Raw genomic sequence first — 25,544 nt, forward strand, 5'->3', positions numbered from 1 at the left:
TTCAGAAATGATCTTGCTTATTTAACATTATCTTTATCTCCACTAAAATGTTAAGTTTCCTCAGGCGAGGAATCTTAAGGTGTTGTTCACCGCAGTACCAGTCCAGAATAGTGCCGGGCATAAGAGGTTCTTGATAAATATTTCTTGAAAAAACAAATAACAACAGGGTAAAACCATCCGGTTTCTCACAGCCGCCAGACTCCGCCCCCCAGAGCCACTTCCGCCCATGGTCCGGCCCCAGACCTTCTGGGGGAGGAAGTCCTCTGCGCAGGCGCCGTGGGACTGCGGTGTTTTCTGGGTAAAAATGGATGCTCATGATCTCTTTCGTCGGCTTGGCGTGGGGGCCAAATTCGACGTGAAACGTTTTTCTGCGGACGCCGCGCGATTCCAGGTACTGTACGTAGGAAGTCAGAAGCCCGAGTAACTGCGAGGCGCAGGAGCCAGAGAATGACCCGGCTACTGGGAGAGCTGGCACTGGGAGACCGTGGCCTAGTCATGGGACATGTTCCTCTGCGGTTGGGCTCGTGCGCAGACCTACCATACCAAGTCCTGTCCTGCCTTTGAACTGAACTCTTACCTTGTTTTGTAGACTTTGGTGGGCCTAGCACAGAAATTCTTCTCCCTGCCCGCTTTTTAGTTTATTCAAAGCACAGTTAGAATCCTTTCGAAAAGTACCTTTTTCTCCGAAACAGGTAGGAAGGAATCTCGAAAACAGAATGAACCCAAAATGAAGAGAACAGATTCTTTCACTGTAGTGTACCCAGGTTGGCTTGGCATATACATATACCTTTAGTGGGCATGGGTCTTTTTATTCCTGTAACTTCCTGACATATTAAGTAACCAATGAGAAGAGCGACTTAGAAATGGGGACTCTTATATAGGAAAATAGTGGGTGAATGATAAATCGGGAGTAGTTGGGGCCCAGTTATGGAAAAACCTTTAATATCAACCCTGATACTGAGCAACACATCTGTTTCTCCTTTCTCTGGCGGTAGGTGTAGTAAAGAGTCTGAACTCTGGAGCCGGATTATTTGGGTCCAAATACTGGGTCTGTCATTTACAACTTTGGAGACCTTAGACAAGTTATTTGACCTTCTAATGCCTTGATTTTTTTCATCTGTAATATCCCCTTTTTTTTTTTTACTTTTTTTTTTGAAATTTTTTTTCAGTGTTCCAAGTTTCATTGTTTATATACCACACCCAGTGCCCCATGCAATGCTAACCCACCACCAGGCTCACCCAACCCCCCCGCCCAAAATCCTCAGTTTGTTTCTCAGAGTACACAGCCTCTCATGGTTCCTCTCCCCCTCTGATTTCCCCTAACTCACTTCTCTCCTTCTCCCAATGTCCTCCGTGTAATATCGCTATTTACCCCTTACCACTGTTGAAGGACGAAGTAATTTAGTATATATAAGCAAGCTTAGAAGTCTGCCTGACAGCATGTAGGTGTTACGCTAATAAGCATATAGATGGTAATTGCTTTCATGATTATTACTACTTTGAAAGGGTCAGAAAAGTTGTCGTCTTGTATTTCTGTTACTCAAACACACTTGGCAGCTCAACAAATACTTGGTGAAAGGGTTAAAAAAAAGGTGGGGAGTTATTAGATCCATGCCCTTACTGCCAGTACTGCTTGGGTAAAAGCAATGTCAGTCTGTCAGTAGATTGCATTTTAAATTTTTTGGGTTTTAGGTAGGAAAAAGGAAACATGATTTTGATTCTTCAGAGATTCTGCAGGGACTGGACTTCTTTGGAAACAAGAAGTCTGTCCCAGGTGAGTGTGGATTATCAAGAACTCATCAGGAGCTTCAAGATGAAGAGAAAAAAGAAGAGAGTCTAACTGAAAAGAAGAGGGAACAGAACAAGAAAAAGAGGAAAATGATGTTATCAGGTTTGTTCTTGGTTTTTTTTTTTTCCTTTTTATTTCTTTTTCAATTGCAAAAATAATACAGGCTTAAGGTTACAAATCAGACAGTATTCTGTCATTCATTAGTTAATGGTATTCAGATTGTTTCTAGATATTTGCCATTACAAATATAGCTACAATAAAGATATTTGTGTATATATCCTTTTGTACAGGTCCTCTTATTTCTGTAATTAGCATCCCCAAAGTGGAATCACTGGGCGAAAGGGTATGCACACTTCTGTCTTTGAACAGATAATGAAAAATGACTTCCCACGCCTGTCAATGCTGGATAGTACTGGTCTTAAATTCTTCGTCAACCTAATGAATGAAACTAATTTTTGTTTATATTTTCTTGATAACTGGTGAGGTTGAGCATGTTTTCATATGCTTTAGTGGATATTTACATCTCAGCATTTGTGAATTGTCTATTCTTACTCTTTACCTATTTTTCACAGGGTTTTTTTTCTGTACTTTAGGGATATTGATCTTTTACTTTGTTTTATCTATTAAGTTTCCATTTACCATTTTCAGTAAAGTAAATACTTACACCTGGTTGGTTTTTTTTTTTTTTTAATTTTTTTTTTTTTTTTAAAGATTTTATTTATTTATTTGACAGGGAGAAATCACAAGTAGGCAGAGAGGCAGGCAGAGAGAGAGGAGGAAGCAGGCTCCCTGCCGAGCAGAAAGCCCGATGTGGGGCTTGAACCCAGGACCTGGGATCATGACCTGAGCCGAAGGCAGGGGCTTAACCCACTGAGCCACCCAGGCGCCCCTTACACCTGGTTTTTAAGTTATAAAGTGGTGAAAAGCAAGTTTTCTTCCTACTACTTCTAGTCCCTTTTTTCTCCAGAGGCTACTGCTGTTAATCATTTTCTTAAATATTTTTAGAAAGATACCTATTCACTGTATTTGTACCTCCCTTAAAAAACCTGAACGATAGCATACTGTATGTGTTGTTCTATTCTGAACCTTCCCTCCTCCTCCACTACACACACACACACACACACACACACACACACACACACACATACACATACACATACATATACCTTGGAGATTGTTTGGAATCAGTAGGCAGTGCCCTGCCTTCTTCATCTTAACGCAAAATATATCCCATTATACATTCCATAATGGATTTAACAAGTTCCTTTGTGATGGACATTTAGTTTGTTTCCTCACTTTTGCTGTTACAGTGTTGCAGTAAATGCCATTCCATTTATCTTTGTGTGTATGAGGGGTATACCTGATAAATTCTTAGAAATGGAATTTCAGAGTTAACCAATAAGTTTATTTTAAGTTTAGGTATTTTAGAACTGTCCATCAGGAACATTGTATCAGTAGGAAGTCCAGTGCTTTTTTCATTGAATCATAGTGTAGTATACCATTACACATTATAGGAATGTTCTGTAATTGACTTGACAAGTCCATGTGTTATGGACATTGACTTCAGTTCCACACTTTTGCTGTTACAGTGTTTCACATTTTACTTCCCTGACTTTGATAAAGCCTTCCACCAAGATTAGGAAAAACAAAACAAAACAAAACAAAAACCTGCCACAAACTCGGGAAAAGGATTCAACTGTTGGGCAACCAGAAACACAGATATGTACTATAATGTAACACATATGTGGCATAGAACAGAGTAATGTGGCATACCATGTTTTGATTGGTCAACTTTTCTCTCTGACGTGATCTATAGAATCAGTGCAAATCAAACTCAGTTAAAATTCCAGAGGCTTTCAGAGTAGAAATTGACAAAGGATTTTTTTTTTTTAAAGATTTTACTTATTTATTTGACAGAGAGAGATCACAAGCAGGCAGAGAGGCAGGCAGAGAGAGAGGAGGAAGCAGGCTCCCTGCTGAGCAGAGAGCCCGATGCGGGGCTCGATCCCAGGACCTGAGATCATGACCTGAGCCGAAGGCAGCAGCTTAACCCACTGAGCCACCCAGGCGCCCCAGGATTTTTTTTTTTAAGTTAAGACATACACCTACCATAAAACCCATGTATTCCATAAGAATGTACCTAAGAGAAAGGAAAACCTGTGTCCTCACAAAGACTTCTACACAGGTGTTCATAGCAGCTTTATTCTCAGTAGCAAAAACTGGAAATGACCCAAATGTCCTTCAGTAGGTGAAGGGTAAACAATGTATATATCCATACAGTAGAATACTACCTTTAAATTAAAAGTTAACTATTGATACATGGTCCAACATGGATGAATCTCAAAATAGTTATTCTGAGTGAAAGAAGCCAAACTTAATTTAGTACATACCACATGATTCCATTTATATAAAATTCCAGAAAAAGCAAATTGATCTACAGTGACAAAAAGCAGATAGGTGGTTGCTTAGGGATGGAGAAGTGCATTACAACGGGCCACAAGGAGATTTTGGGTGGTGATGAAAATAAACTTGAATGTAGTGATGATATAATAGATGTATACATACATCAAAATTCTTCAAGCTGTATGCTTTAAATAAATGCAATATATTGTATATCAGGGGTACCTCAGTGAAGTGAAAGAAAATTTAAAGAAATACCAGAAGTGGTCTTGCTTATTGCTCTTCTTAGAATTTTTAAGGTTATTCTTACATATTTACTTTGCCGCTTGAACTTTTTTTTTTTTTTAATTTTATTTTACCCATTTTAGAGGGAGAGGAAAAAAGAGAGAAAAGTGTGAGTGGGGAGGGGCAAAGGGAGAGGGAGAAAGAACCTGAAGCAGACTCCATACTGAGTGCAGAGCCTAACTTGGGTTTCAGTCCCACAACCGTGATATCATGATCTGAGCTAAGACCAAGAGTTGGATGCTCAACCGACTGAGCCACCCAGGCACCCACTCCATGTGTACTTTTCAAGTCAGCTAGTCTGGTTTCCAAAACAATCCTGCCATGACTTTTCACTGAACTAATTTTATAGCTTAGTGAAAATTGCTATCTTTATATTAGTGACTAGTCCTTAAGTACTGTGCTATGTTTATCACTGTTATAAGTGATATATATTCTTTCATCATATTTATTTTATAACGGGTTGAGTATAGAAAAGCCAACTGTCTTACTGAAATCTATTAAGTATTTTCAATTTAATCTGTTACTGTTTTCAAGTACACAGTCATCTATCTACATATCACACAGCTGAAATAACAGACGAAAAGAAGAGAATGAGCTTCAGAGCTTTGATTTTACCAACAGTGAACTTGCCTCTCCTTTTCCAATTGTTATTCCTCCTATTATTTTCTTTTCTGTGTTGTATTAGTTAGTACTTTACTTTTGTTTAGTGTGATGCTATGGCCTGTTTGCTACTCTCAAGAATGTTGCACTTAAAAATCTTTTAATTTTTTAATATATATTTTAGAAACTACTTCTCAAGAAGAAGGTTCTACTATACAGTGGATATCATCTGTGGAAGCAAAGATTGAAGATAAAAAAATTAAAAGAGAAAAGAAGCTAACTTCAGGAAAGTTGGAGAATCTTAGAAAAGAAAAGGTTAGAAAAATGTCTTAGCCCCAGTTGCTTTTCTGACCTACTGAATTTTTCCTTGTCCTTCGGCTGTTCTTTTGGTAAAAGTGAATATAGTTTTGTGAAGATAGAAGATTAATTATATTAGTTTAGATACCACTTTAATGAAAAATTAGGTATTTGTGCTGTAGCTAAAAATTTTTAAGTTTAAAAAATTTTTTCTTAAAGATTATTTATTTATTTGAGAGAGTGAGTGAGAGAGAGAGCACAGGAGTAGGGGCAGAGAGAGAGGGAGAAGCAGACTCCCTTGCTTAGCAGGGAGCCCAATGTGGGGCTCAATCCTAGGACCAGGATCATGACCTGAGCCGAAGGCAGATGCTTAACCAACTGAGGCACCCCTAAAGTTTAAAGTTCTTGGAAGTATCTTAAAACTTGAACAGGCCAAAAGAGATGTGTGTGTGTATATGCACACAATTCTCATATACTATATATTGTGAATTTTTGACCTGTCCAAATTCCAAGATTGATGATTTACTTGGAATGAAATTTTTAAAATAATCATATCCTCTTTGATAAACATAAAATTTGCCCCTTTTCTCCTCTTTGTTAAGCTCACTCGTTCATTTATTTATTTTTTTAAACAATTTTATTTATTTGACAGAGAGAGAGCACAGGCAGTGGGAGCAGCAGCACAGAGAGAAGGAGAAGCAGGCTCCCTGCTGAGCAGGTTGCTTATTGGTTTAGAAAGATTTCCTCTGACAGGGATTTGAGAGTTAGAATTCTTTTTTTTTTTTTTTCTTTAAAGATTTTATTTATTTATTTGAGAGAGCAGGAGCAGAAGCCAGGTAGAGGGGGAAAGGGAGAAACAGACTCCCTGTTGATCAAGGAGCCTGACTCTGGGCTCCATCCCAGGACCCAGAGATCATGACCTAAGCCAAAGGCAGATGCTTAATAGACTGAGCCACCCAGGTGCCCCAAGACTTACAATTCTTAAGAAATCTATGTTATACCTTGGGGGAGTAGAATACAGAAGAAATAACAAACACATCATTGTCATGTCTGCTGCACACCTGCTGTGTTGCAGATGGAAAGTATTGTTAAGCTCACTTCAGTAACCCTGAATCCAGAATTTGGCTGTCATTCACACAGAATGGGAAAACAAACCATATCAGCAGCACTTGACTCTGCTTTCGGCCCTCAATTTTAATAAACAGAGTGTAGAGTAAATCATCAAAGAGTTTTGGCACTTGTGTGCTAAGTGTCATATAAAGAAAAAAACCAGATGGATTCAACGTCTGCCTTGTAGAAACTTATATAAAATTCTAAGTTATGATTATCATCGTGGCGCATTAATATAAATAACCATTACTCGTGTCATTGACACATTAATACAAGAAAGTGGATAGATAGGTTTTATTGTTATGAAGGTCTTCTTTCTATGAAAGGGCATGAAGTGTATCTAATATCTGTACCTTTTAGGGCTTGGAATTTAACCAGAAAGTTTCATGTTATTAAAGCTTATCCTAGAAACTGCTACTTTTACCTTATAACATCTGACAATGTATGTGACCATATTTATGGGGACCTCTTAATCTCACTTTTCAGATAAACTTCTTCCGGAATAAACATAAAATTCACGTCCAAGGAACTGATCTTCCTGACCCAATTGCTACGTTTCAGCAACTTGACCAAGAATATAAAATCAGTTCTCGACTGCTTCAGAACATTCTGGATGCAGGCTTCCAGATGCCTACACCAATCCAAATGCAAGCCATTCCAGTTATGCTGCATGTGAGTATGAAGGTCTAGAATGCCTCTAACGTTCCTTCCTCTGTGGAGGAAGTTCCTTCCTTAGCTCATTCTCTTCCCTGTTTATGAAGTCTTCTATTTTACCTTATCTCTCCCTATTGAAACCTTCCTTTGCTTTTAAGGTCCATCTCAAATGCCTGGGGCCCCGTATCACTACAATTAGATGTGATCTTTTTCTTTTACTAATATTCTTTTCTCTACTACCAGTTCTCCAAGGTATTTAGTGTGTTCTTTTTTTTGTTTGCAACATTTATCTAACACTTTGTACTACTGTGTAGTTAGACTAGTTGTGTTTACCTTTTAAATTTTACTAGCGTGTAAACCCTCTGAGGATAGGGACTATGTTCTGTTTATTCATCCGTGATTTAGCTTATTATTCCTAGGAACTATTTCAGAAATACAGAATTTTTGCACGTAGCCTGACTTCCCCCTCCCAGTACTGTTTGTAATTGAAGTATGCCTTATATACAGTGAAATGCATAGAATGTAAGTTCACAGTTCAGTGAATTCCAACAGTGCATACCCTGTATAACCATCCCGCCAAAGGAGACATGTTACATTTCTGTCACCCCAGAATTCTGTTGTGCCCTTTCCATTCAGTCCTTACCTCACCCCTGTCCAGAGGAAACTGCTGGTCTGATTTCTATTGCCATACATTAGTTTTGCCTTTCTATAGAATGTCATGTAAGTGGCATCATCCATTATTTATTTTTTAATTTGTGGTTTCTCTCACACTGTGTATTTTTTTTGAGATTTGTACATTTATAGTAGTTTGTCAGTGAGTAATATTCTCTTGTTTGAAAATACCAGAGTTTACTGTTGGTAGAGGCATGGGTTAACTTAGAGTTTTTAGGGGCTCCTGGGTGGCTCAGTGGGTTAAGGCCTCTGCCTTCGGCTCAGGTCATGATCCCAGGGTCCTGGGATCGAGCCCCGCATCAGGCTCTCTGCTCGGCAGGAAGCCTGCTTCCCTCTCTCTCTCTGCCTGCCTCTCTGCCTACTTGTGATCTCTGTCTGTCAAATAAATAAATAAAATCTTTTAAAAAAAACCAAAAAAACTTAGAGTTTTGAAAATTTAATCTTTCTGCGGTTTTTCTTGTCCTAATGAGAGCTGATTTTTTGTCCCATGTAGCCAAAGGATAGGAGTTACCTCTTCGTCCATACTAGTTCTTTTTGTTTTCTTTGGGAACTGAAGTAAGAATATCTTTTTTTTTTTTTTTAAGATTTTATTTATTTATTTGACACAGAGAGAGAGATCACATAGGCTGAGAGGTACGCAGAGAGAAGTGGGGAAGCAGGCTCCCCAGTGGGCAGAGAGCCCAGTGCAGGGCTTGATCCCAGGACCCTGAGATCACGACCTGAGCTGAAGGCAGAAGCTTATTAACCCACTGAGCCACACAGGTGTCCTGTAAGAATACCTTTGAATGATGTTGTTGCCTCACATTATAGTAAATTTGCTTTTAATTTTCATCTAAGATTGTTTCTGTTACAACTTCAGCTTAAAACTCTAAAATCGTAGTGATGTTTTGAAAGACTGTCACCTGTAAATTGTCACTCAAGTTATTGCCACTTTTTATTATCTTTAGCCATTCTATTACTTATTAAAACCATCCCTAGGGATTGAGCAGTACAGATATCAGGGGGAAAAGTTGGTTTTATAATTTTGCTTTGATAAGGGAGTTTGGTGGGAGAGAATAATGAAAATAGTTGAGGTTTTGAATTATCTTTGGATTTTAGTTACCCATATTCTTTACCCAGGTCAAATGATGTTTGGTGGCAGCAGTCAGAAACTCCTTTGAGGGGCGCCTGGGTGGCTCAGTGGGTTGGGCCTCTGCCTTTGTCTCAGGTCATGATCTCAGGGTCTTGGGATCGAGCCCAGCATCAGGCTCTCTGCTCAGCAGGGAGCCTGCCTCCCCCTCTCTCTCTGCCTGCCTCTCTGCCTACTTGTGATCTCTATCAAATAAATAAAGAAAATCTTTAAAAAAAGAAAAAGAAAAGAAACTCCTTTGAGGCACTGGTGGCAGGGGTAGATGATATTAGAAAAGCAAATATGGGAAAAGTTAGACAAGCAATGAGAATATGAAAGGTTACATTCATTATGATTATTTTGTTATTTCTGTGGCTTGTTGCATTACTTGACCAGGCTCTGAAAAGTTTAGGTACTTACCTTATACTTAACATACCTTGTTTTTAGGGTCGAGAACTTCTGGCTTCTGCTCCTACCGGATCTGGAAAGACTTTGGCTTTTAGCATTCCCATTTTGATGCAACTAAAACAACCCACAAATAAAGGCTTTAGAGCTCTGATTATATCACCAACACGAGAACTTGCCAACCAGGTATGACATGTAGCTTCGAAAAAGGAAGTATTTGATGTTTGCTTTAGTCATTTCTTATTTGAGGATAGTAAAAGTGTCTCAAAAAGAGTAAGGCCCATGTATGGCCTAGGCAAATATTCTGTACTGTATCTTACTCTGTTCTGTAACTTACTGCACGTGGGCAAGTTTTTTGAATCATTTTATAGTTTCCAAAACAATGATTTAAACATTAACGATGTTTCTTTGGCAAATGCTCTAAGATCTTTTAAGTTGAGGCTACTGAGGCTCCCGGAATATATAGTCCCTCTCTAAAGCATAACCTTATCTCAGTTTTTGAGAAAGAAGAACTAACACAGTGACTTACTCCACACTTCCAACGTGCTTAATAGAAAATACATGCCAAGCCTGAGACGGTTTTCTAATAGCACTGTATTCCAAAAACAGAATGTAACAGATTGCAAAATGCTGAGATTCCAGGTTAGTGCACATGGTATTATAGGTTTAATTTCAGTTATTCATGGGTTGGTAATAGGTTTATTTTAATAACGTAAACAAGATTATGCATCTTTTCTAAGTATCTTAGCAGCTAATATTTTTATCATTTGCCATTTTAGATTCACAGAGAGTTAGTAAAAATCTCAGAGGGAACAGGATTCAGGATACACATGATCCACAAAGCAGCAGTGGCAGCCAAGAAATTTGGACCTAAATCATCTAAGAAGTTTGGTAAGGGATTCATGCTTGACATACAGAGAATGTAAGGGATTTGCAAATTACAAATATCCTTAACTGCCACCTAGGAGTTGTTAAAAGTGTAGTCATACACACAACTAATTTGGTTTTTAGAGAAACTGAAAGAGATCTCTCCACTCCCACTCGATACTTATTTAAATATATACCAGTGATTCTCATCCAGAGGCAGTTTTGCCCCCACCTCACTTACCACCCCAGGGACATTTAGCAATATCTGGAGATACTTGAAGTTAGCAAAACTGGGATGCTACTAACCTGTGGTAGGAAAAGGTAACAGCATCCCACAATGCGCAAGACAGTTTGCTACAGCAAAATGTTACCTAGACCAAAATGGCGGTACTGCTAAGGCTGAGAAACCCTGCTTTATACTGTTGATTTTTAATCTGCCATGGAAATACTCCGCAGATAAGAATGGCTTACATCCCTACCCTTATATCAGTTAGGAAATCAGCTTTTACCTTTCATTTTGAGTTTCTGAGTAAAATTTCATTTAAAGAAAGTATTTCCCCCTCCCCAAAACTAAATACTTGAAAGTAACACTGTTGTATTATAGTCTTCTTGCCTCTTAGAAGTTGAGAAGGCAGATCAAACATAATAAAAAGAGAGTAAGCATATAGTAGTTTGTGCTATGATAGATTAAAAAATATGTACATATATTAGCTTACGAATAAGAAAGAACTTTTGTGGGGTTGGTCTAGTAAAATAGCAAGTATATGACCTGCCCCTCCTCTCCCCTCTTCAGGTTCTTCACTGACATTCAGGAACCTTAATTCCCTTGTTTAAGAGAGATGAACCTTGCTTTTGCAACGTGTACCATTTGTTTTTCCTATAGATATTCTTGTGACTACTCCGAATCGACTAATCTATTTATTAAAGCAAGATCCTCCAGGAATAGATTTAACAAGGTACAGATAATATTTTAATCTCTTCTTTGTGTATTTTCATTTACTTGATTCTGTTTTGTCCTTGACTGCTTGTATTATGGCCCGTTGGAGCTTGCTATCTGCCAGCTTTCAGTCAGTGTTGGTGCTAAGAATAATGGTTTTCATCAAATTCATAGGAATGTTACCATCTGGTCTGGAAAAAAGTTACAGATTCTGATAAGCAGTTAGTACAGAATTCCCCTAGATGTTTTCACTTCTTTCAACAATGGTGATGGAGTTTATAAGGTTTATGTGAAACTCTGTTGTTGCTAATGGAACCTCATCTCTTTGAGGCTAAAGGAATAGAACATTGCCTTATGCTTATCTTGTTTTTACCTTTTCCTGCTGATTTTTCTTTTACCTTTTTCTGGTATAATGTGTAGATCTCAGAAGTAGCATAATGGTTTGACTACTACTTCATGTGTCCCCACAGTTCAGTGAAGTGTCTTGGGTCTTCCAGTTCAGTACCCACAAGTTGTTATGTTATTTCTCAGTGTAGAGTGGCTGGTAGTAGATGAATCAGACAAACTGTTTGAAGATGGCAAAACTGGGTTCAGAGACCAGCTGGCTTCCATTTTCTTGGCCTGCACATCCCATAAGGTCAGAAGAGCTATGTTCAGTGCAACTTTTGCATATGATGTTGAGCAGTGGTGCAAACTCAACCTGGACAATGTCATTACGGTATCCATTGGAGCAAGGTAATTGTTCTTCTCTGTTATCCCCGATTTTTTTTAATACAAGTCTTTTTTTTTTTTTTAAACACTTAAGGAGATAGGTTGTTTTGGCCTTAGATTAATAACAGGGAAAGTTTTACTGAAAGACATGTATTCTTTAAAGTCAAGATTGAGTAAGGATTTTCCATTTTATTTATTTTTTTTAGAGAGGGAGAGAGAGAGAAAGGTGAGGGGGAAGGGCAGAGGGAGAGGGTGAATCTTAAGTAGGCTCCATGCCCACAGCAGAGCCTGACCTGGGGCTCGATCTTACAACCTTGAGATCATCACTTGAGCTGAAATTAAGCGTTGGACACTTAACTGAGCCACCCAGGCACCCTAAGGATTTTCTATTTTAGAATAATCCAAAGGGAGATTTCTCAAATTGTCATGTTAGTATTTCTGTCATTATGTTTTCACCTGATTTTTCCCATCTATCCACAAAGTGACGTGAACTCTATAGCCACCCAGAAGATTTAGTTTCTTTGATGGCTTAATTAAGTAGGACCATAGAGGAAGAAGCTTATGTTACTGAGCCAGTTGATTTATAATCCTTTTTAAAAATTTTGGGGGAAGCATTTTATACTAAATAATGTGCACTAGTAGAATAGTGTGTTAGGAAAGTATAATATAGCCACATGACAGAATAATATGAGACCCATGAAATGATAAATATGACGACTATAGCTATATGAAAAAGTGCTTGTGGGCACCTGAGTGGCTCAGTCAGTTAAGTGTCTTCCTTTGTCTCAGGTCATGATCCCAGGGTCCTAGAATTGAGCTCCCTACTCAGCAGGGAGCCTGCTTCTCCCTCTCCCTCTGTGCTCCCTCTCGCTCTTTTCCTGTCTCTCTCAAATAAATAATTTCTTTTTAAAAAGTGCTAGAAATACCATATTAAATTTAAAAAGAAGCCAAATGGAACAATAAAAAATACTTTAAACTCTTTAAACTTAAAACTCCTGTTTCTAAACGGAAAGAACAAATACACCATAAATATGAAGACAGAAGGGAAAAAATATTTATGGTACAGCGTAATGTACTATAACAACTTTTTTTTTTTAAGGATTTTGTTTATTTCAGACAGCACAATCGGGGTTTGTTTATTTGAGACAGAAAGCACAAACGGGGAGGAGGATCAGAGGGAGAGGGAAAAGGGAGAGGGAGAAGCAGATGCCCTGCTGAGCAGGGAGCCTGACATGGGGCTCAAGCTCAGGACCCTGATATCATGACCTGAGCTGAAGACAGATGCTTAATTGACTGAGCCACCCAGGCACCCCTGTACTACAGCATCTTATTAGTGTTTATAAAAGCTCTTAAGGCTCACCCCCAACTGTCTATTAAAAAAAAACCTCTTATTAATCATTGAGAAAAACTCAGACCTGTAATAACCTTAAAAATATTCTCATTTTTTTATCCAGTAATTTTATTTTTAGAAACTTTTAAGTAAATAATTAGATACAGGAAAACGTATGACTTAGACTACAACAAAACATCACAATTTATTCTAAAATGGTAGAATTATGGACAACTTGTTTTACTATTTACATTTTTCCATATTTTTCAAATTTTCTTTAGATAGCGTTTTTATAATTAGAATAAAACATTTAAAAATAACTTTGGGGGGCACTTGGGTGGCTTAGTCAGTTGGGCATCTGATTCTTGGTTTCAGGTTGGGTCGTGGTCTCAGGGTTGTGGGGTCAAGCCCTGAGTCAGTCTGCTTGTCCCTTTCCCTTTGTTCCTCCCCTTGCGTATGCATGCACGTTCTCTCTCAGACAAATCTTTTTAAAAACAAATAAAAAATAAAAATAACTTTGGGGTGTCAGCCTGGCTCAGTCAGAATATGCGACTCTTCATCTCAAGGTGATGCGTTCAAGCCCCATGTTGGGTGTAGAGATTACTTAAATAAATTCAACTTTAAAATAAAGAAGTAACTTTGTCTTCATATTGAAGTATAAATGATTAAATGCTTATAATGACAGTGGAAAACTTGATTCTGTTGGGGTTTTGTGTAAATTTTTTCATTTATTTAGAATTGGGGAGGAAAAGCAAAAATTGGCCCTTGCAATCTGCAAAGTATGTTTTCTTTTCAGGAATTCTGCAGTAGAAACTGTAGAACAAGAGCTTCTCTTTGTTGGGTCTGAGACTGGGAAACTTCTGGCCATGAGAGAACTTGTTAAAAAGGTATATTTGGGCTATCTTCTTGAATTTTGATGAAGTTCATTAAATCTTATGTGACTGGTAGGAGGCTGAGCACTATTCCTATAGCATATGTAGTAATCTAGAGGTAAATTCTTGAAAACATTGAGTCATCTGTTGTCCCAAGTGGAGAGACTCACCACTTAGATTATGGTAAGTTTTCTGTTCCAGCTCAGAGTAGGCTAGGAAAAAACCTACCTGATGCCCTAAAAGCCTCCTTTTTCCACATCTCCATCTGTATTGGTTCCCTTCATCTCCCCCAATCCCTCTGCTGGTTTCTTCTAGAACTCTAGGAGCATTGTAGAGTAATTAGGACACTGAGTGTGATTTTCTGTTTTTTTATCCCTTAGGTAAATACTGAGTAGAAGCCATAATCAAAAAAGTTAACTGTGAGGGGTTAGGGCAGGGGAAAATAAAACAAATAGAAATCTTAAGCCCTGCCCCTAGAATTTAGTCTTTTTTAGGGGATAAAAGAAATAGACTTGTGTTAACATAGTTTTCAGTGAAGTGTCATAAGAGGCTATAGAGTATTTCTCTTAAGCACCCACGTAGCGTAAGTTAATCAGTTGGGGAAAGCCTTCCGGAGGAGATGCTACTAATCTGGGCCTTGGAAGAATCTGTGGGAAGTTGATGGTTGGAGGAGCAGCTGGAATATTCCAGGCAGTAGAGGGAAACACAGTGGGTTTAGAGACTCATGAAGAGGTTACCTATCTAAGGCAAAGAGTTTATGGTGAGTTAAAGAAGATCAGGTTGGACAGGAAAGTTGGGGTCACGTTAAGAGAAACCACTGGACATTCGAAGAATTTTAAGGATATAAATAGTGATACATAAATAGTGATACATAAAATGTAATGGCAAGAGACTGAAAGTAAAGAAACCAGTAGGTTGTTAAATTAGGCTGGTTAGAGATGAAGAGGAAATAAAAGAAATGAGGGTGACAGCCTCAATGGTGGAATGTTAAGAATATTTGGAGGATGAAAGGAAAAGGTGTTTGCAAGTACCTGGTGACTACAGAAGTGGTTAAGAGCTTGAACTTTGGAGCCAGACAACGTGTGTTGGAATTCTAGCTTCAGGCAAATTAACCTCACAGCTTCCTCATCTGTAAAATGGAAATAATATCTCTCTCATAGAATTGTTTTAGTATTAATGATTAATACAGACATAGTACTTAGAATAGCGCTTGGCACACAATGTCATGTACATTTGTTTCATTAATAGTCTTTTTTTTTTTTAAGATTTTACTTATTTACTTGACAGACAGAGATGACAAGTAGGCAGAGAAGCAGGCAGAGAAGCAGGCAGAGAGAGAGAGGAGGAAGCAGGCTCCCTGCTGAGCAGAGAGCCCGATGCGGGGCTGGATCCCAGGACCCTGGGATCATAACCTGAGCCAAGGCCAGAGGCTTTAACCCACTGAGCCACCCAGGCGCCCCTGTTTCATTAATATTCTTAAAGGTGTCATTTGGCACTAGCAAATTTTAAGGCTTTTCACATGGATACTCACATGGAGATTATACATCAGGGATTTCTATCTAGCTTTAGGAGGTCTGTGAACCCTCTGAAGTTGTGTGTTAGATTTTGTGTGAATGAATGGTTGCCTATTAGGAAGCTTCACAGCTTTATTAGATTTCAAAAGGGGAGCTTGTGAACCAAGATTAAAAAAGGTTAAACCCTAATAGAGCAGTTGAAAATAGAGAAAGCCCGTTTGAGGAAAAGGTGGGGTTTGATGATAGAAATGTAAAAATCATCTGCTTGGAGAGGGTAGTTGATAACTGAGATTATATTTAAAATATTAAGATAATGACTATATTGAGAGAACGGAGAACCAAAGACTAAGCTTTGGTGGAATATCCACAGTTAGGATAAACAGTGAATTAATAAAAGTTACTGCATTTTAGCGGAATGTAAAAATCTCTGAGGCACAGAAGCCAAGAGATGATTGTTCTAGGGACTGAGCATCTGTCATTATAGAAAGGTAAAGGGGATTAATTAGACATGGTTGTTGGAATTAGCAAGGTGGAAATTAGAGTCAAGTTGTGTAGAGAATGGATGGTGAAGAAGATGGAGGCAGATGTAGACCACTGAGAAATTTGGCAATAAAAGGTACACTAAATTGAATTGGGTTCTTTTATGAACTAAAATCATATGAAATACTGTGATTATATTCTTGATTATGGGTTATATGTGCTGATTTTTGCCTTCTTTCTTGTAGGGTTTCAATCCACCTGTTCTTGTTTTTGTTCAGTCCATCGAAAGGGCTAAAGAACTTTTTCATGAGCTCATATATGAAGGTATTAATGTAGATGTTATTCATGCAGACAGAACACAGCAACAGGTAAAGTCAAGTGTATATTTTCAAAGTGATAAAGAACTATTAAACTTTAAAATATTGGCATGGGATTTATGAAGTACTTGTTTTCTGTTCCCAGAGTAGTACTAAAATATTTAACATGTGTTTTATTAACCAGAGAGATAACACAGTCCATAGCTTCCGAGCTGGAAAAATCTGGGTTCTTATTTGTACAGCCTTGCTGGCCCGCGGGATTGATTTTAAAGGTGTGAACTTGGTGATCAACTATGATTTTCCAACCAGCTCAGTGGAATACATCCACAGGATAGGTGAGATGTCTCTCCTGCTGCTTACCCCTCTGCCCGCTGACACCCCGGCACTACTCGTCTGTCTTGCACTTATTCCTTCCCTCCATACATGCTCATTTTGTAGTGCTCATTTTAGTGAAAAGCCAGTGACTTTTTTATGTGAATCTTGACGTTCCCTTTCCCCAGAAAAGTGTTTTTTATGGTCTGGGTTTTTTTTAGGTCGAACTGGAAGAGCAGGGCATAAAGGAAAAGCTGTTACATTTTTCACTGAGGATGATAAACCATTATTAAGAAGGTAAATTAGGGGGCACCTGGGTGGCTCAGGTCATGATCCCAGGTTCCTGGGATCGAGCCCCCCACACAGGCTTCCTGCTCAGCAGGATGCCTGCTTCCTCTTTCACACCCCTGGCTTGTGTTCCTCTCTCGCTGTCTCTCTTTCTCTCTCTCTCTCTAATAAATAAAATCTTTAAAAAAAAAAAAGGTAAATTAGGAAAAATAACTTAGTATTAAGATGGCAAGACCACTTCATGTTCTTGTATGCACACACAGTTAAAATGGACAAGTCCCAAATACTGTTACAGCATTAGTCAACCAGATTTTAGCTGTGACGAAAGGAAAAATCAGAGGGCTTTGTTTTTGCCCTTTCATTACTAGAATTTGGAAGTATTCATAATGGAATGTTCATTATTAAATTTCAGACTCACAGGATTCTCCCAATAGCCATTGGTTAATATTACTCGCAGTGTAATAGTGAAGTTTTTGGATTGGTGAATAAAGTTAACCCGAGTCTCTTCAGCCCAGTCAAAATAACCCCTCACCGTGGTGCATCATTCTCTTTACTCTTCTGGGCAGATGGAGTTTTATATTTAGTCCTAGGAAATCTGTTTCAGTAACACACTCCCCATATTATTCAGTTGTAGCTCTTTGAAGCCTGGGTAACACATGCACTTTTAGAATCTTGGGTCTTAATTTAGCCCAGCATCATAGATCTTAAAATAAAAGCTGAGTTTCCTACATTTTGGCTGCCTACGGTAATTTTAAACTGGTGATAATTTATAGTACTTTGCATTTCTAACAAATGAAATTGAGTTATGGTCAAAGGCTGTTTGATGTGTTTATCAGTTTTGGCAAAGACTTTGATTTGTGCCTTCTGAACCTTGGCTTTGTCATCAGCCTTGGGTATCCTTTCAGCAGACTTTTACATGTTCATGTGTAGGGGAGTCTATTCCAAAAGCCTAGATTCACTTCCATCTCCTCAGTAACTCCAAGCATGTGAATATGATAACCTCCATGTCAACATAACCATTACTCTCATGGTTTTTCCATCCAGGCAAGGGGGATAAGGATAGTATTTCATTAGTGAAGGGTTTTTGAGTGGATCGAGTAAGTCACTACACATAAAAAGCCTAAGACAGTGCCAGGTGCATAGTAAGCACTATCATCTAATAATTTCTGGTCAGTGTCCTCATCCAAGATTGGGTTAGCTTTTCAGGGCTTGGTAAATGTTGAGCAGAAATAGCTACTAGGTAAAATTACTCATCAGCAGGCACATCAATTTCAGTCTGGCAGACAGTCCTCTCAGCAATCCAGTGTTCTTACATCTGGTGATCATTTATAGCAGAACACTGTACTGGATTACTTTCTCATATGTGTAGTTTTCATTCCTCTCGAATTTTACAGAGGGTTTAAGTGTGTAAACATCAATTTGATCAGATACAAATTGATGTTTATGGGTTCCTTTTCCAGTGTTGCCAATGTTATACAGCAGACCGGATGTCCTGTGCCAGAATACATAAAAGGTTTCCAGAAACTACTAAGGTATAATCTTTAATTTATTTAGATCTCCCCCTCTCTTTCTCTCCCTTTCCCCCCACATATGTTTTCTTGCTTTCACACTCTTAAAATTACAGTTCTAGCAATACCACTACTTTTAGAAATTCTAAGATAAAAATTTTCCTTTTTAAATACCTGTGAATATGTCTTCCTTGTCAGTTTTTTCATTCTTGAAATGTTTAGTATTCAGATTTTTTAAAAAATTACTCAATATAAGTGAAATAAGCTTAGAATTTATTTTAGTTCATAAAACTGATAAAAAGCCGCTAACTGCCCCAAATCAAACCTTAATGCTTGTTGGCACAGGAGATAAGGGTGATACAGGACATATTTTAATCATAATTAATACATTTTTAAAAAATTGATCAAATTTATAGTCCCCTGGGGTTATCTCTAAATGCTATTGGGTAATCAGCATTTTAAAGTGGTTGTAGTGTCACCTAATTTTGTGATCAACACTCAAAACTAGTTTTAGCTTACAATCTTTTCAGGTAAGTTCTACTGAATTTCATTCTTTTCTCTTTTTATAACTTTCAGCAAACAAAAGAAAAAGATGATTAAGAAGCCATTGGAAAGGGAGAGCATTAGTACAACTCCAAAATATTTCTTAGAAAAGGCTAAGAATAAACGGTAGGTATATACGAGAAAAGTGACTGTTGACTCTGTCATATGATTATAGTAGGCTTTATTTCTCCTTGGGATGAATTTTTTGAGGTAGAATTGATAGGTTCAGTCAGTTATAGAATATAATAAAATTAATATATTTTAGGTTGCTTGTGATTTGGGATCTTGTAATGATCTGTTTTTTTCCATCTTTGAAAGAATGATTTCAGTTCACTTTGAATTAATATTGCACTCCCCACCACCTCTACACAGCCTACATCAGGACATACTGCTGAGATGGTGAGGGCTCTTAACTCACATTGATGGAATCTTCCCTGAAGCTCCCCATTCTAGGCAGGATTTCAGTGTAGTCTTGGGCTTATCCTGAAGCACATTGTAATACCTCTAGAAAGTATGACTTGAGTAAATTTGTAGTTGTTTAGCTGAGTTTTAGGAGAATGTTAAAGCATTGATTTCTTTTTTTCTTTTTAGCATACACACAGGACTATCTTTTAATAGAGGTAATCAAGACCATGCTAACCTGTACTGCTCTTTTACACTATTAAAGGAAAATAACACTCTTCAAATTCTACCAGTACCAGTTTGTATATAATATATATAAAATGTAGGCATTTACCAAGTACCTTTTCTCCTGCCAGGTGCTTTGGTATGTGAATGAATCTAAAATGAGACCCCTTTAAAGTCAGGGAAAGGAGATTAGTATACATTAAAAAACATTAGAGAATAATTTTTAAATAAAATATAAGTTTGGAGAGGACAAATATTCTGAATTGGTATAGTTACAAAAAGCTTCAAGGAGCTAGAACGATCTTTAAGTACAGGTAAATTTAGGCATATGGAGGGGACACAGTGAAGAAAGTCATGAAAACTGGCATGCACTTTCCTTCTAAGTGGAACAAGAGTCTTATTTGACATTTTGTATTGACTATGAGAAGTAACATTTAGTTTAAGGATATAGAGTGTACACAGTGTCCCAAAGTTTTAGTGCAGTTTTAAGCTTTAATAACTTGGGAAGAATAAATGCAACAGGCTTAAAAAATATCATTTGAAAGCTTAATTTTAATTGTGTCTATACATACTCATTTTTGTTAGTTCTTAATATTAAGAACATTCTTTATTTGAATTTTTTTGTGTGGCAACGGTTTCTGGCTGACACTTAAATCAGTAGATTGTTAAGAGATGGTCACCCTGCTTGGACACCTGATCTTTCTCATTAGACTTTTTCTTGCGGCTGTATCAGAACTGTTGTGTATTCATCAGAACCTTATTATGTGTGTGATCTTAAAGCTAGAATTGGAAGTATCTCCTCAGGCACTGACCAGCAGCTGATGAAAGTTTTAACAAAAAATCAGAAATCTTCTATAGTATTAAGATGGGGCTATGTTGAATTTTAATAAGAAACAACAATATTTTAAAGAATTATACTTTGGATGTTGATTTTTATAAGTTTGTAGTATTTACACTTGAGGTGTTAAAACTTAGCTGCACTTTGAAGACACTTGATATAAATCTTGTGACTTCAGCCCCCCACTTAAAATGCTGTGGTCATCTCCATTGTTTCACATTTAAAAGCCAGCCTTCTCAGGGCACGTGGGTGGCTCAGTGGGTTAAGGCCCTGCCCTCAGCTCAGGTCGTGATCCCAGGGTCCTGGAATTGAGCCCCACATTGGCCTCTGCTCAGCAGGGGGCCTGCTTCCTCCTCCCTCTCTGCCTGCCTGTGATCTCTGTCTGTCAAATTAAAAAAAAGCCAGCCTTCTCTATAGAGCACGTAAACAACACTTGATCCAACTCCAGCTTACCTTTTAACTCTAGATGGTCCTTTAATGGTCCTACCCATACCTTGCTGAGAACTCTGATGTCCATATGTCCAGGCCCAGCTTTCCATATAAACCTGAATCCTGTTGCCTGGGGGACCTCACATCAGTCACTTCAAACTCAGCTTGGTAGAATGGAGGGAAATATTGGATTTGAAGTCAGAAGGATTGGCTCTCATACCACCTTTTCCTGTGTGACTTTGGACAGGTCATTTCCCCTTGTGTGTAATAGAAATAAGTACATAAATCATGCCAACTCTGCTACCTCAAGGTTGGTTGAGGGTTAAATAAGTTAGTATACATCCAGGAACTTTGCCTTACTAAATTGTAGAATGCAAACATTATTTTCTCCCAACATTATTCCTTTTCCTCCGTTAACTTAATTAATGGCATTCACTAAACTCTAAAATCATACCGTTAGGGTTCATATCTCACATTTATTATCAGTGTGTGATGATCAGCAAGTTATTCAACTGCTCTGCCTCATTTTCCTCATCTGTCAAATAAGGGTAATGTTAGAATCTTCTCCCTAAGTTGGGAAGATTATCTGAGCTGATACATACGAAGCACTTATAACGGTATCTAGCACTTAATCAATGTGCGCTCTTACTATTAGTAATGTCAGAGTCAGACTCCATCTTTTATACCAGGTTGTAGTGAGTTTACGGTGATGTTTCTGTCTCATTTAGGTAATTGTGGTTTCCTAAAGGGCAGAAACCATGTCTAATGCATCCTCATGTTCCTAGTGCCTCATATACTTGATTAGACAGGTTTCAGGAAATGTTTTTTAAACTGGTAGAGCTTTAGAAAGTACATATATCTAGAATTTTGGGTTCAACTTTCTTTAATTTTCTTGTCACAGGAAAAAGGTCCCTGGTCAGAACAGCAAGAAGAAAGTAGCTCTTGAAGACAAAAGTTAAAAGCAGACTTTTTAAAAGACTATATCAGAAATGGAACTTCATGACCCCAGCATGAATGTTGTTTTCATGAAATACTTGAAATCCTGTAATCACCTGTAACATTTGAAATCAACTACAAGAAAGTGGGACTGATGAAAAATGATCCTAAACTATCAATGCATCATGTCAAATTTCAATTTATAGGTGACTTTTAAATGATGACACAATGGAAATAACATTCATTCACATTTCTGTGGTGTGAATGCGGAGAGATACTTCTTATAGAAGAACAAAAGCTTATGCTAAAATTAACAGCCAAATGTGGTGAGCTCTGAAGGATTTTTCCCTTCAGTGTGAAGGAAGGTGTGATATATGCTGTGGGGAGGCATCTGGAACCAAATTTTAAAATAAAGCCTTGAGATTAAATGCCCCTTTTCACCACCACCCTCACTTTTTTTTTTTTTTTTTTTTTGAATGGACAAGAAGCAGCACAGCCTGTCTACCAAGAAGATACCTATTGCTCTCTTTATTTTACTATTTCTCAATTTGTTGATGGCCTTTTGTGGTATGAGTCACAACAAAGCCTCTTCTGTGGCTGGTTACTCAAATTCCCTAGGATTTTAAATTCTTTGGTCTATTAAATATCCTTATACCTCATCGGTAAAAGAGCTCATCTCATACCCTACCTGTCCTAATGTTGCAGCTACAAGATTATGGTCAGCCTTTCCCTTTCTTACTTCCATTTTCCATCATTTAATCATGCTCTTTCCTGTCTCTTTCCATTCAAGATGACTTTGCTCAAAAACCGATAAACACTTTATCCTGATAAGAAAGAATGTTCCTGTTATTGATACACCTGAAGCTGCATTCTCTTACAGCTTGTCTTTCCTGAGGCTTTATGGCCCTGCATCCATTTAGTAAACAGGTCTCTGCCAAAGGTAAAGAGTTACGCTTACACAGTGATGGAGACTATTAACTGTTAGCAGATTGTTCTTAGTTGCTAGTTTTTATACAGTTGGAATAAAAAATTGACTTGAGGGACACCGGGGTGGCTCAGTCAGTTAAGTGGCTGCCTTCAGCTCAGGTCATGATCCCAGCATCCTGGGACTGAGTCCCATATCGGTCTCCTTGCTCAGTGGGGAACCTTCTCCCTCTGACTCTGCCTGCCACTCTGCCTGCCTGTACTCGCTCTCTCTCTCTCTGACAAATAAGTAAAATCTTTTAAAAAAAAAAGAAGCCTGCCTTAAAAAAAATGTTTACTTCATACATGTAAGGTATTTAGAATGGCACCTGACATGAATGGTAGTTATTATCAATACTATTACAATAATGGGATATAAGTAATCTTAGTAGCATTTGAATTAAAACATATTAATTTCCTTTATTCTCATCCTTTTGTTCTAATGTCAGGGCAGATAGACTCCAACTTGAATATTTTAAATGAGACACATTGTTCATCTTCAGAATTTATGTAAAAGGAGACCGTTTGCTACATGGTGCAAAAAAACAAATACAAGCATGTGATTTTTTTTTTTGTTCTTGCAAACAGATCCTTGACTCTGTATATCCTGGAGGTAGTTGTGATGGTGCCACCTCTTGCAAGCTGTATGACTTTGAATAGGTTCTTTAATTTCTCAAAGCTTCTGTTTTTTCATGTGTGAGATTGGGAGTAATACCAACTATGTCCCAGTATCAGACGTGCCTAGCTCTGTGCCTGCCATGTTATAAATTAATGCCAAATATTCCTTAAACAAACATGATGTATTTGGTTAGGAATACAAGGCTTAATAACATAATCTGTGCCCTTAGAGCGTAGTGGTGGGTATAGAGTAAAGGAACAAAGTGTGGCAGGCAAATGCTGTGTTAGACATAATGCCAAGATGTTGAAGCATCAGACGGCACCTAACACCATGGAAGGCTGACCTCCTGTGCTGAGTCTAGCAGATGTAGGAATCCACAAGCAAAGGAGAACAAAGTATCATGACAGAAACGAGATTGCATCTTCTGTGATCCTGATAAAATATTCCCTTCATTTGACTTTATTTCTTTTGAGTATTTTCTCCTGTGTCACTACCCATCCTTAAATAACAGTGGCTATATACACCAGTATTAACTTGCCTTGTCAATGGATTAATACTGAATTTAGCACTTTTATATCAGTTGGGACTATATGCTACAGAAATTTGTTTCACCTAAAGAAAAGAAATGAAATTAGTAGACCGTTGTGAAAAGAGAATACATAATAATTGAATTATTCACTAGCAGCTGCACTAGTGAAATGAGTAAGGACTTTTTTGTGAAACACCTGGGTTTGAATCCTGGTGCTGCTGCTTTGCAACTCTATGACCGGGGCAAATTACAACTTCTTCTTTTTTTTTTTTTTTTTTTTAATATTTTATTTATTTGACAGAGAGAGAGATCACAAGTAGGCAGAGAGGCAGGCAGAGAGAGAGATAGGAGAGATAGGAGGAAGCAGGCTCCCTGCTGAGCAGAGAGCCCGACGCGGGGCTCGATCCCAGGACCCTGAGATCATGACCTGAGCCGAAGGCAGAGGCTTTAACCCACTGAGCCACCCAGGCGCCCCATAAATTACAACTTCTTTTAACCTTGGTTTTCTCATCCGCAAAATGCCAATACTCACTCTTAGGGACACTGAAGATTTGAAAAAATTCGGTATGGCTCCTGACTAGTGATTTGTGCCCAATAAAAGATAACTATTATTACAAATGGTTTCCGTGTAAAAAGCCTTGGGGCAAGAGTGAAAGATAAAACTAATTATAATTAATCCACTACTCGCTAATAAGCAAACTGCTTGAAGGCTTGAAAAGGTTAACCTTGGACTTTTGTATTTTACTTACAGTAGTTCGAGTAAGGGAAAAAAGTAAAATGCGCAGATTTTATATATATTATATGTGACATAATATATTGAGATAATATATATCGAGATAAGTTCAGAGTAATGAACTGTTTTCCAAACACCATTTTGCCCCTGCTTGCAAATATAGGAAAAGCAGGGATTACTGGGTAGCGTGGTGGCAGAACCAAACACATGAACGGTGCACGTTGAAGGTTTTGTATACGGGCTATAGGTTTACTTGAGCTAGGCTGCTTTACCGAATTTTAAACACCTTCATCTTCTGGGGTGGGTGCCGAGAGGAAGCTGCCGAGTTCTCGGGAAAAAGGTGATCACGGATCAGCTCTGTGAAGCTATCAAAGGAGGGTCCAGGATCCACCTATTCTTTACGTGTATAAAGAATAAAAGAATACCCGTACACCATCATTCCAGTTTAAAAAGCAGGATTCGATCTCCTCTTTCCACCAGCCAACATGACGGTTTTTCAAACCGAAGGACATCGCTTTGCCGTTCGGCCCCCAGCCGGTCCCTCCGAGACCCTTGCCAGAGAATGAATCAGCTCTCCTGGGCCGCCCGGGCAACCCCAGAACTAGAATCGCCCACACAGTACCCTCGGCGGCGGTCGGGCCACGTGACGAGGGCGCGCCACTTTACCCCTCCCCGGGGCGCGGAGAGTCACGTGGGCGCACGGCTCCGCCCCGTCGCCCAGTCCGCGGCGTGGAGGGGCTGGCATTCGCCCCGGAAGTGGCTGTCTTCAGCTGACAGCTGCTTGTAAGGTGGCGGCGGCTGGCTCGGAGCAAGATGGCGCTGCGGCCGGGAGCGGGAGCTGGCGGCGGTGGGGCCTCGGGAGCCGGGGCTG

At 38.6% G+C, this 25,544-nt stretch overlaps 1 protein-coding gene across 1 annotated transcript; it reads left to right on the plus strand.

The window, feature by feature from the left end:
• The first annotated feature begins 284 nt into the window (after positions 1-284).
• On the plus strand, positions 285-22,314 carry LOC111151736 (DExD-box helicase 52). Its single transcript, XM_022509905.1, has 15 exons — positions 285-391; positions 1,693-1,891; positions 5,259-5,389; positions 6,968-7,153; positions 9,363-9,506; positions 10,100-10,211; positions 11,071-11,143; positions 11,656-11,859; positions 13,962-14,052; positions 16,277-16,399; positions 16,533-16,683; positions 16,882-16,957; positions 18,409-18,480; positions 19,033-19,125; positions 21,795-22,314. The coding sequence occupies exons 1-15, from the start codon at positions 305-307 to the stop codon at positions 21,850-21,852; spliced, it is 1,800 nt and encodes a 599-aa protein (XP_022365613.1). The 5' UTR covers positions 285-304; the 3' UTR covers positions 21,853-22,314.
• The last annotated feature ends 3,230 nt before the right edge of the window (positions 22,315-25,544 follow it).

Source organism: Enhydra lutris, unplaced genomic scaffold (genome assembly GCF_002288905.1).
Source record: "Enhydra lutris kenyoni isolate GAN:26980312 unplaced genomic scaffold, ASM228890v2 scaffoldscaffold26, whole genome shotgun sequence".
Taxonomy (NCBI): Eukaryota; Metazoa; Chordata; class Mammalia; order Carnivora; family Mustelidae; genus Enhydra; species Enhydra lutris.